This window comes from Oncorhynchus nerka, linkage group LG13 (assembly GCF_034236695.1).
Source record: "Oncorhynchus nerka isolate Pitt River linkage group LG13, Oner_Uvic_2.0, whole genome shotgun sequence".
Taxonomy (NCBI): Eukaryota; Metazoa; Chordata; class Actinopteri; order Salmoniformes; family Salmonidae; genus Oncorhynchus; species Oncorhynchus nerka.
In genome coordinates this window covers 37,030,505-37,043,833 of record NC_088408.1, presented here as the reverse complement: position 1 = coordinate 37,043,833, position 13,329 = coordinate 37,030,505, and the positions used below count along the sequence as shown (strand labels likewise).

Sequence of the window (13,329 nt, the reverse complement as noted above, 5' to 3'; positions counted from 1 at the left end):
AGTTGAGAACAAGTTCTCATTTACAATTGCGACCTGGCCAAGATAAAGCAAAGCAGTTCGACACATACAACAACAGAGTTACACATGGAGTAAAACAAACATACAGTCAATACTACAGTAGAAAAATACATCTATATACAATGTGAGCAAATGAGGTGAGGTAAGGGAGGTAAAGGCAAAAAAAGGCCATGGTGGCAAAGTAAATACAATATAGCAAGTAAAACACTGGAATGGTAGATTTGCAGTGGAAGAATGTGCAAAGTAGAAATAAAAATAATGGGGTGCAAAGGAGCAAAATAAATAAATAAATACAGTAGGGGAAGAGGTAGTTATTTGGGCTAAATTATAGATGGGCTATGTACATAATACAATAATACACTTTATAATACAATTTTACATTGAGGAAATAAACATGGAGTACTGTAACATTTCAAATGCTACATCATAAACTACCTAAATGAGGATTGTTCTGCACTTAACGTTTCTGTTGTACAAACAATCCAGACAATAGTGCCAGACAGACATGTATTGATAGGAAAACATAAAGCCGCCCAGACAGAAAAGGCAACAGTCTTCTTTTCTTATCTGTTTCAGCCCTGAGCTCGTGTGCCTGTGTGAGAATTCCACTTTAATATGATGTTGAGACTTCAGCCCCCGGGAGGTTTTCAGAAGCAGGTGTACAGCAGCTAAAAGCACATGGTATCCAGGTTGCTACAAACATGATGACGAGGTAAACCACCCGTGGGGAGAAACCCACTCCACCTGGAAGACAGACAGGACGATGACGATGATGGTGGGGCAGTTCACTGTGAGTCAGTCACACAACAGCTCCACGCTGTAGCAACATGTCGACTATGCACACTCAACCATTAACTACAGACATATCTACAGAATCTGCAGACAAATCTCCAGAAAGTCATTCATGAGGAGCAGACAAGCCTACACGTGGCATGTCATTCAATTGGAATGAGCATTTGTTCTCTGAGGTACTGAACTTGTAAGTCATTTTTGGTAGTTCATCGTCTATAAAGAAATCTGATGACAGTCAATTGTTATACATTCTTTTCCACACTACAACAAAAATATAGTCTCATCCAATTTAGCTATTAGCAGTTTATTCAACTAGTCATCTGCAAAGAATATTGTTGTTCGCCACTGAATGCCAACTTTTAGACCATACGTTGGCTGCATGTATATTGGAGTCGTGATTCGAAGTTAAAGTATGAGGCGGGACAGACTGAATGTCTATTTTAAATCACCAGACACTGGCTGTGGAACAGTTTTTTCTCCAGCATGTCTGTGAAACCTGTCAATAGCTAGATTTCCATCTGATTTGTGACAGGTTTACATGCAAATATTCTCAAATCTGCATAAAGAAAATATGATAGACGGGCTGTGCTGTACTTGTTTGCGCATTCCACCGAGCGCCATGAGCCAATTGGGAGCCACAGATCCATATGCAGGATGTTTGCCACTTCCTCTGTCCTCTTAGACCTTAGTTACTCTTCACAATGAGGGATTGAAAACATTTTCCTACCAGTGGTGTTTCTGCAAAACTGACTTATTTCAGATAGAAATCCGTGCGTGATGGTGTGCACGCAGAATGTGCTTTTCCGTTTAAGCGAACCGAATAACAATCTAATGTTAGATGTGTTTCTATCGCATTTTCAACTCTACCGATAGTTTTGTTACAAAAACTGTTGAGTTAAATTGTTATCTCAACATTTGCACATGTTTCAAGCAGACCACCATAGTCCCTGTGCCCAAGAACACTAAGGTAACCTGCCAAAATTACTCGTAGCACTGACTTCCGTAGCCATGAAGTGCTGTGAAAGGCTGGTCATGGCTCACATTAACACCATTATCCCAGAAAATGTATACCCACTCCAATTTGCATACCGCCCGAACAGATCTACAGATGATGCAATCTCTACTGCACTCCACACTGCCCTTTCCCACCTGGACCCTTTCCCACTAGGAACACCTACGTGAGAATGCTATTCATTGACTATAGTTCAGTGTTCAACACCATAGTGCCCTCGAAGCTCATCACTAAGCTAAGGACCCTGGGACTAAACACCTACCTTTGCAACTGGAACCTGGACTTCCTGAAGGGTAAGTAGCAACACATCTGCCACGCTGATCCTCAACACTGGAGCCCCTCAGGGGTGAGTGCTCAGTCCCCTCCTGTACTCCCTGTTCACCCACTACTGCGTGGTCAGGCACGACTCCAACACCATTATTAAGTTTGCAGACGACACAATAATGGTAGGCCTGATCACCAACAACGACGAGACAGCCTATAGGGAGGAGGTCAGAGACCTGGCCGGGTGGTGCCAGAATAACAACCTATCCCTCAATGTAATCAAGACAAAGGAGATGATTGTGAACTACACGCCCTCATTCTCATTGATGGGGCTGTAGTGGAGCAGGTCGAGAGCTTCAAGTTCCTTGGTGTCCACATCACCAACAAACTAGAATAGTCCAAACACACTAAGACAGTCATGAAGAGGGCACGACAAAGCCTATTCCCCCTCAGGAAACTAAAAAGATTTGGCATGGGTCCTCAGATGCTCAAAAGGTTCTACAGCTGCAACATCGAGAGCATGTGACTGATTGCATCACTGCCTGGTACGGCAACTGCTCGGCCTCCGACCGCAAGGCACTACAGAGGGTAGTGCGTACGTCCCTAAGCTGCCTGCCATCCAGGACCTCTACACCAGGCGGTGTCAGAGGAAGGCCCTAAAAATTGTCAAAGACCCCAGCCACCCCAGTCATAGACTGTTCTCTCTGCTACCGCATGGCAAGCGATACCGGATCGCCAAGTCTAGGACCAAAAGGCTTCTCAACAGCTTTTACCCCCAAGCCATAAGAGTTCTGAACAAATAAAATGGCAACCTAGTCACTAACTATACATTCATGTACATATTAACTCAATTAGCCCGACTAACCAGTGCCGCCGCACGTTGGCTACCCGGACTATCTGCATTGTTTACCGCCACCCTCCAACCCATCTTTTACACTGCTGCTACTCTCTGTTTATCATATATGCATAGTCAACGGAGCCTGTATATAGCCTTGCTACTGTTATTTTCACTGTCTTTTTACTGTTGTTTTAATTTCTTTTTAATTATCTATTGTTCACCTAATACTTATTTTTTACTTAAAATTGCACTGTTGTTTAGGGCCTGTAAGTAAGCATTTCACTGTAAGGTCTACACCTGTTGTATCCGATGCACGTGACAAATACACTTTAATTTGACTTGATTTGATAAAGGCGTTTCCACCGCCATTTCCAGCAGAATTAATTTTACCAACACAAAGCTATCCCACCATGTCAAACTAACAAAGTATCCGTTGGCATTTGTGACCTGATTAGGCGTATGTCCCAAGTCACGACTTCACAGGAGAGCCGTTTGAACGTAAAAAATATGTTTTTTTTATCTAAATGTTTTTTGGGGGGCAGAAAGCCTTCTCAAACATGTGAACTTTCATGTACCTTAATAACAAACTTGTTTGCCATCTGTAAATAGGAATAAAATTGTTATATTACGAGCCTTGTTGGTTAAGCCACAGATGAAGGTTGCAACCTTCCCACTAGACATGATTGGCTGAGATAATGAGTGGGCTGGTCATTGGTCTGCCATATAGAAGGCTTCTGTCTATTTGAGCTTGTCAGTCTGTGTTGGTAATCCTGTCAAACACAGCTTTTAAAAAATGTATTGTATAATAGAGTTGCATAAGTATTGCTCTCCACTTTCTGGTGGATCACGCTTTGAAATCAGTGGAATTAGAGTATGATAGCTAAAGAGATGGAGAAAACACCTCTCTCTGGATTACATCTTCAAACTAAGGGCAATTGTGGTTTGGCATTTCTGACAGGGAGATGCGTCCATCATGCATGATTATTTATACAGGTAAGATAGCTAGCTACATTTTCAGATATTACACATTTCTAATTTTGTTCATTGTTGTTTAACTAGCCAATGTTAGCTGACTGGCTCGTTAGCTAACATTACGTGACGTGAGTGACATTAAACATGGTTTACATAACTAGGTTTATTGTTTACCTAGCTAGCTAGCTAGCTACATGTCTTAAGCTAAAGTGTACGGGTAGCTAGCTAACATTAGCTGGCTGGCTCCCTAGCTGACGTTATTATTCGTATCCCCGTGCTATTCTAGTTAGAGCCTAATTTTAGCTAGCTAACATTGAACCTGGTTGGTTACCTCCCAGCACTGTGGCATTGTTGGCACTGTGTTAATTGTTGTTTAACTAGCTAATGTTAGCCGGCTGGCTCGTTAGCTAACGTTACATGACGTGTGTACAACACCCGTTGAATATGGCCGGTGTCAGTAAATGTCTGCAAAAAATTGTAATGAAATTGTTGCCAGCAGAGCTGGTTAGGCTGTTGTCATGTTATCCACAGGTAAACAAATCATCGGCCAGAGCATGAACTGTGCGCTCAGAGATCGAAACGAGATGGGTGGGGCTAAAGCTTAAGAGGGTGTGAACGAATCTGAATGGGTGTAGATGAAGAGCTCTTCACTCTAGATACCAAAACATTCAAAGGCCATTTTCTCAAAAGTGAGTTTACAAGTTGATCAACTTTCAAAGCAGAATTACTTTCCCATTGTTCCTCAAATGCAGTGTATGATATACCATTTTTGTAGCTCTGAGTCCCTACTTTTATCCAATGTAAAAAAATAAAAAAAATATTTTGCTTCATAAGACCGAATCCAAGTGGTGAGTCACGTTTAGAAAATTGTACCAAAAGGTCCTGTTTCCATCACAGATGTCGTGATTTAAAAAAAAATACTATATGGCTTTATGCGGATAAAAACTGTGAATGGAAATGTGAGATAGTATGTGCAGCTAAAGAGAATCATGTTAAGTTTCCCCTCACAAACGTTGAGCAGGGGAGTTTGGCCAGGCCTCGAATTTTCTAATTTGTCCAACGCAACCATTTGACAGAATTTAGACCATGTTGAATTGAAGTCAACCTCAATGGAGAGTACTGTTGCACGGTAGGCCTATAACAAAACTATATTAGAACATGAAAAAATGGTTCGGTACTAGAGTTTGTGTTACTTTTGATACTTCTGTCAAATGTTTCTCACTGATCAAAGCCTGTCAATCAGCGCAGCTGACCCCTTATTTTAGAACACCGTGCCTGCTCCACGTAACATTGTGCAGGCTAGCAATGATTAAATCCCCACTCATGATGCACAGAAATGAACACACTTCAATAATTCGACACGGCATGTAGAAATGTTGAAGAACACTTTACAATGGAAGAAGATGCCGGTAGCGTCCAGCTTTGTAGGCTAACTTTCCATGCTAGCTGACAGCTAAAGCGAACATAAATTCACTACCCAGGTACTCTGTGATAATATTCAAACCATAACACTAAATATCCTGATTACAAAGCTGATTGCCACCAAAAGCTTATATCATTCACTTATAGAGAGTAATCGTAATGTCGTCTTTCTGTAGGCACTAACTCCGCCATGGTTCGTTGGACAAATCCTTAAATGAATGGGTTTTTTGGATAAATGCAGAAAATAAGGACTGAGGTAAACACAGGCTTAGGAGATCTTATATATTTTATTGAGATAATCTTCATCAGCTAACGTCACTTTTTGTGAATTTTGAAGTATCTATGAAAAAATATAAAAGCTTCATAATTCATAAAGGTCATGTTTACTGATTGATATTATCTGTGTCAACCTCAGACCTATTTTCGCCGTTTATCCCAAAACCCTATTCTTTTCCCATTCATTTTCGAATTAGAGGCAACTCCTTTCCGAGTTTTATGACTACAAGCTGGCAAGCTCTATTCAGTCTCTCTCACACATCTCTCCCAAAGATTATCTATTGCCTCAGCAAACTGCCTCGTGAATGATGTCATTACTGGTTAAAAAAAAGATCGCTCACATTTTTATAGAAGAAGCTACTTCTATGCAAATGTTGTTGACCAGTACAATCAAATAAGTCCCAAATGGAATCTGTATCCCCATGACATCAGCCAAAACCAGCTCAATAACTCAATGCATGCACACACTCCTATTGAATATGCATTCACCTGTATTTTGGATAGGCTTAGGCTATATATTTACCCAGTTTATTAATAGAGATTTACTTTAATTATTACCATTATGTAGTTAGACTGATTAAAATAATTAATTAATGCATACATGGCTGTCTCAGATGTAAAAAAAATATATATATATTTAAAAAATGCAACTGTAATGATATTGAACTCAAAAGATGCCCAACGATTGAACAGAGCAGGAGCTGAGTTTATCTGTCTGGATCAAGTGCCATTCTGTGACTTCTGCTAATGAATATGCCTTCTTTTTTTGCAGTGGTATCGTTTTGGTATCGAGAATTGTGATACTAAACCTGGTATCGAAGTCAAAATTCTGGAGATGGAGAGTTGTTTTTCTGTCAAATTAAGGACATGGGAGCTGCACTTTCCAGAACAGGGTGTTGAATGTATGATGACGTATGACCATCTTAATTGAGTCAATGCAGTGATACTTCCATCTCCTTAAACCCTCCAACCAGAACAAAATGCCAAAAATCTAATCCGTCAGACTTTTTTTTTTTCTCTCCCAGTCTCCCTTAGGAAAAGTCCAGTGAGCTTTCAAAAGAAGCTTAAGGACAGGCATCAGAATAGACCACCAAAAACACCATTACAGCTTTAATCTCCAAAGTGCTGTGATGACAAAGACTGGGGATAACTGGGGTCTGAGACATTCACCAGGGCACTGAACACGAACAATTGCAGAGCATCTCTCCCTGTCCCCAAATACCCAGCAGACAGGAGCATGATGCATGCTGAGAGCAGAAACACACTAACACTGTCCTCCCATGCAGAGCTTCAAGTGCAACTCCACAAGGCTTTTGTTGCCTTGCGTGTTACAATAGGCCCATGGCCCGTGTTGCTGTGGGCACGAAGAGGGATGAAATGCTCCTTTAAGTCCAGTTCAGAATACATCTGTCTGAGCAGGCACCAAATAAACAACAAGAGCACAGGGCCTTAGAAACACTGCAGACATTTAATACTGTACAGTAAAAGGGTCATTGGATGGATTATTCAAGGCAGTGGCCGAGGTTTAACATGTCTGTTGGGTTTATAACAAGAAGAAACTTGCTTATTCATTCGTAATCCCGAGAAAAACTGGCAGATGGGTAAGATGCTGACAAAACCCTTACAGGTGAAGTTCTGAATAAATAAATAAATAAATAAAGGGGAGAAATAATACAAAAGCTGCTGATTTTGAGGAAAACAAAATTAAAAATCCATACCGTTGCAAAATCACTTGACACATTCTGTCAGGTATTGATTCACCATGCATAATCTAAAACTTCAGAAAACTAAGGGAACAATAAGTGGCTGCATGCTGCAAATAGATTTTGTTGAGGCCATGCATAAAAAACATACAATTCCCTCACAGGTGCTGAGATAAGCAACTTCTCTCACTGTCACCTAACCTGTAATAAAACGAAGATATACGACTGCAAGTGCTGCACTGAGTGGTCAGCAACTTCCAATCTTAGAAGAGTCTTATTGGTATTGAATAGCGGGGTGAGGGGGGGTGTCTTTCTCTCTGTATTGCCTCACACACTAGACAAGACCATTGTCTACCATGGCCTATGTTTTAATGGGGGGACATAGTAGTTTATGGCACCAAGTTGCCTTTTTTTTAAAGAAGTGGTTAAACCAGACCAGGATGTAGACATTGGACAAAGCATGCAGTAACTAACCATACTCTAGGGGAAAATTGCATGTGTAAAAAAAACCTGAAGCTGAGATGTAGTGAAGGATATCCTATTAGGCCTTGGAGAAACTCACTCTCCTGTGCCAAATTCACAAACATAGCAAAGTAAAAACATACAAATGTACTGGAAATGCAAGTGCTATGATGAATTGTTTGTCAGAACAACCAATAAGAGTAAGGTTAGGCTAGTTATTTCTAGCGCTGACTCACCATATGAAAGCATCAATAGTGTTCTTCTCATTAGGGGTCCATTTTGAATACACCTCACCCAGTAACAGCTGTTCATCTCCTGCAGTGTCTACCTTTTGGTTAATGGCCATCTCTCCCGAGAGTCATTCACACTTGATTCTCAGATAGGTGGGCAACTAAATGAGTTTGCTTCTCTGTAATTACTTAGGCAACCACAGTGATTGTACAAAGCAAACACTGAAGGGTAACTGCAGATGAATGTCGTTTAAAAAGAATACATTTATTCCATGCATGTGATGAAGGAAACCGTGTTGCTTATCTGCAACAACAGCTGTTATTTCATGTTATCGCCCACGGACGTCACAATCAAATGAATGTGTGGTATTCGGCTAAACTCACATGATCTGTAGCCCGCAAAAGTTTTGAAAATGGTTTGTTTTATATATATATATATATATACATACGAGAAATAATCAGATCATGTGAGAGCGTCACTAGCCATTCCTGAGGAGAGAGCCATTAACCGGGAGATGCAGTGACACATCTGCACAGAGACCATATTGAGCATTCAAGGTGGCATAGTCCAACAGCCAAGGAGTCATCAGGTCACAATTAATCAGGACAGGGGCTCCTGTCGAATGATAGCACAGCTCAGTAACTCACCCTTCACCGGTTGTCCCATTTGTGCTGCGGCCAGATGCAAGCAAACAGCAAATAAATCAGAAGTGGATTAGCACACCGATTTGTATATTTTCATCGCAGAGCATTGCTTTATGAAATTGACATTGTACATTTATGTAAAGTGATCTTCCAGATCATTTCCATAATACCACCAGCATAATCACATCATTTATTTAGAAAATGTGTAATTTGCCTTTTGTCATTGTGTGTTTTTGATTACTCTAATGTAATTAATCAATGGTTAAGACTTTCTGATTAATTAATCTGCAATTATATAGACAGCTGTATTTTCTATTTCCAACCCCCAACCAGTGGTGAATTAATCTGATGATGCAGGTTACACTCAAACAGATATGTGAGAACGTGTGTGTGTGTGTGTGTGTGTGTGTGTGTGTGTGTATGTGCGCTTTGAAGAGCAAAGACTTATGGAGGCCCTTAGTTAATCAGCTATTTTTTTTAAAAGAGACTAAGGCCAAAAGGTTATAGAGGCAGAGGCTAAAGTAACAATTATGGGCTACATATCTGACTACATAGGGTGGGGTCTGAAATTATTGACACCCTTGATAAAGGTGAGCAACAATGACTTTAAAATAAATCATTTAAAAACAGAACTATATTGTATGCTCATTTTTTTAAAATGTATATTATTTTATACTAATACATTTGCTCAGAGAAAGATTGTAGAACACTTTTTTTCCCCCAACAACACAAAAGGTAGGGGTCAAAATGATTGACTCCCCTAAAGATTCTTGTAAATATTGTAGTTTTGTATTTGGTTAAAAAAAGTGTAGTATTTGGTCCCATATTTCTAGTACACAATGACTACATCAAGCTTGTGACTCTACAAACTTGTTGGATGCATTTGCAGTTCTACATTACTGTAAATGCTACCATGATTACAGATAATCCTGAATGAATCATGAATAATGATGAGTGAGAAAGTTACAAAACGGTCAAAGATCATACCCCCAAGACATGTAAACCTCCCCTGTTATTGGTAATGGTGAGAGGTTAGCATGTCTTGGTGGTATGATACTTGACCCTCTAATTTCTCACTCATCATTATTCACGATTCATTCAGGGTTATCCTTAATCATGGTAGCGTCCACAGTCATGTAGAAGTGTTTAGAAACATATTATATTCTTATTAACAATAAAAGTGACACCAAAAGGACACAATACATTATTTACCATTCATTTTCTATTGGGCACAAAATAATCCGAAACACAACCGAGATGAACTGCAAATGCATCCAACAAGTTTGTAGAGTCTAGGGCAGTCCCCGATTAAATAAATCTTGGCTGACCAAGAGTCGTCTGTTCTTTCAACCAATCAAATGGTTTAAACTTGTATTTTTCCATATATATATACACACCCTTTGTGTTTTAATAAAATAAATTATATGTTGGCTACTGAGCTTGTATGATGCTTTAAGCACACTGTGACTAAATAATTAAGACACAAATGACTCAAGAGGGAGCCAGAGATCAAGACAAGTTTACCATAAGAAAAAAACCTGTTCCTGAACCTCCTCCTCCCACCGCTGCTATGACTTCGCAGATTCTGCTATTACGCTTCCGAAGTTGTCAGTAATAGGCTACACCAGGGGTCGGCAACTTTTTCCATTTGGAGTGCCAAATGGAAAAAGACCAGGTAGCCTAGTCCTACTTATATGCGTAATCAGGTGCGCGTCCTTACTCAACATTGACAGGAGCGCTCCAAACAAAACACAATGAATAAATTGACAACTCGTAAATAGAATGAAATAAACCAAAACTTGTTTCTCACAAGTGTAGCATAGGTTGTGCGCTATACAAACAATGTTTCCACTCCTACAATCACAACAGTAAGACTGTAATAATAATATATTAACAGAAATGACCGTAACCAAACAAACATTGTAAATGAGAAATTATGAGAATTAACAGTAAATGTACTACTGGTGATACTGGTGTGCCACCCCCACGGCCTCCGCAATGGATTAGTCCACTGAGACAGGTGTCAATCAAGACATGTGCCATACATTTATTAATCAACCAAACAATCTAAATGGGATCAGCCCTAGCAGAGAGACAAGCTTGATGTAGTCATTGCGTGCTAGGAGTATGGGGCCAAATACTACACTTTTGACTACTTTATTTATAAGAATCTTTAAGGGTGTAAATAATTCTGACCCCTATCTTTTTGTGAAAATAATGTATTACTTGTTAAACAAAATATCTTTCTCTGAGCAATTGTATTAGTATGAAATTATATAATTTCCCAAATTTTTTGACCATACAATGTAGCTCAGTATTTGAATTATTTATTTCATCCAGTCATTACTGCTCATCTTTATCAAGGGTGTCAATCATTTCAGACCCCACTATATCTGAACACATCAGATTCTCAATAAGAATTCCAAAAATTGTTTCAAAATAGATCATATCGATTGCAATACAAATATAAAATATACACTAAACATCAATCTTAAATGATTGGGAATTAATAAATATCTATTTAAATGGCAAACAGCATTTATCAGGTTTCTTTAGAATTAACATTTTGAATGGTTTATAGAAAACAGGACTCCCCCCTCCTGCTGTTTTGCAAGTCCCCTGGGACACAGTATGAGATGTATTGGATTTCATTTACACAACAGAAAAAGCTAATAATATGTTTTACCATTCCAAATAGTATAGTAGAGCTTAACATTCGGTTACAAAAATATAGAATCCGTTTAAATGAGTGACTGAGCCATTAAAACTGGTGGTTTATTTTTGATTGTATCTTTAGAGCACTTATGAAGAACTACAGTTTTGTCAATTTAGATGAAATTTAGTTGCAACTGAAGGTGAAACACATTGGACCCTCAAGAGTTGAAACATACTAAAAAAAAAAGTATATATTTTTTACCCTGAGAGTAACTTGTGACGCTTTAATGTATGGTTGGTTCCACGATCTGCTTGTTTATTTAAAGGTCACTGCGAAAGTTCAAAAGGGCAAAAGCTTTCATCTGTAATCACAATGTTGCATTGTATTCATTCATGTTTCTAAACAAACGGACTTTTACCTTTGGTTCCATGTAATAAGGAAGAATTAGGCTATCATACATTATATACCCCTAGTTGAATCATTGTAGCCTATTCGTATAAGGACCAGTCTTTCTCGTGTCCAAAAAGTTGTCAATTAGGCCTATTGTACAACCATATCATGCCATATTTAAGGTAACAGTAGAGACAGCAGGCTCCTACTTTCAGTCTCACCTTTAGCCAGCCATTTCTTGGCGTAAAGTTCCTAAATGGCCAGTTGGTGTTTATTCAACGACTTCAGGCGTGCACGACATCTTCATTAGGCTACAGTATGCAACATAATGCGAAATTACAACAAGCAGTTTACTGCTATGTTTGCCTGTTATGATCAAATTGACCATTTCAATGTTGTGATCATGCAGAAATCAAGGATCCGATAACTTTTTTTCAAATTGGCGACATAGTCTATGGGTGCATGCAGCGACGTCAGGGCAGACTCAAATACTTTCGTTCTAGGTGGCAACATTTTGGGACGTAACAGTCTATTCTGAACGGTAACTTGCTCGCTATACCTACAGTAAAGCCACCGCAGAAATCGGACCCGATTTTGGAGCAATGATTCGGAACAATCTCAAACATTAGGCTATCAGACTTGGCAAAGACATAGGCTAATTGTGCTTTTGTATCAAGTTTTTCCGGATCAACGAAATGCAACAGTCCACACCTTCATTTAAATTACTCCAACTAAAAACATTCACCACCAACTTTCCTCTACGCTCGGCTCGTACAGTCTCTCTCACAGAAAGGTTTAAAGATCCTTCTTACCTGTCGTGAATTGAGTCCCGACGCTTAGAATTGAAGAGTAGAGTAGTATGAAGCGAACTCTAAATGTATCCATGTTTGTTTATAGAGTTGTTCAAGTTTTAAAGCAGTTTGAGACGCTTATTATTCCTGTGGATTCACGGGCTCCATTCTCACCCCTTCACTCTTGCGGATACTTTGTTTCTCCGTGAGTGGAGTGAACGTCCATGACGTCAGCATTGTCACCTATTCAAACGGCTCCTCTCGGAGAGATTTGGCTGCTCGGCAGGCTCTGAGACCGACAGCAGGCTCCCCCTAATGTTGACAAAGTGCTACAACTGCTTCGTTTTCATGCGTCTTTTTCTATCCAAACGGAACAGAAAGTGTATCCAGTTGAATTTGTGTTGCATTAAATTGTTGATTAACTTGAATCAGATGAATATGTATAGACTAGATCCATGAAATGCATTAATTTTAAAAATTGCATAGCCTTTGAGACCCATTCACAATGACAGTGCCACTTATCACTATCATTCATAGAAAGTGGTACACTTGTGCCGCTATACTCACCCGGTTTACCGGAGGGAGGGATTAGAGATGTCTCATGAAAAGGAAAGGTAAATTCTTCACAGTTGCAAAGTGAGCTGTTTGGTGATTGGACAGGGTAGGCTACTTGTAATAGCTCAGTAGAACCCTTCTGCAGACACTATAGGGACTTGAATTGAACTGGAAATATGAGTTGTAGATTAATTAGGTATAACATCTTGAAATCCCTGGTTACTGTAGCATACCAATCAATCAACAGCAGCAATTTGCTGTACTTTCCCATTAATTCATAGGAAGTACTGATCTCCATGTATT

At 39.5% G+C, this 13,329-nt stretch overlaps 1 protein-coding gene across 10 annotated transcripts in view; it reads right to left on the bottom strand.

The window, feature by feature from the left end:
• The window catches only part of ptprk (protein tyrosine phosphatase receptor type K), a 148,466-nt gene extending 135,780 nt beyond the window's left edge, over window positions 1–12,686 (bottom strand). For all 10 annotated transcript variants that reach the window (XM_065026402.1, XM_065026403.1, XM_065026404.1 and 7 more), the window contains exon 1: window positions 12,493–12,686. In XM_065026402.1, the coding sequence (XP_064882474.1) occupies window positions 12,493–12,565 (73 nt within the window). In that variant the 5' untranslated portion in view covers window positions 12,566–12,686. The remainder of the gene's footprint in view (window positions 1–12,492) is intronic.
• Between the last annotated feature and the right edge of the window lie 643 nt (window positions 12,687–13,329).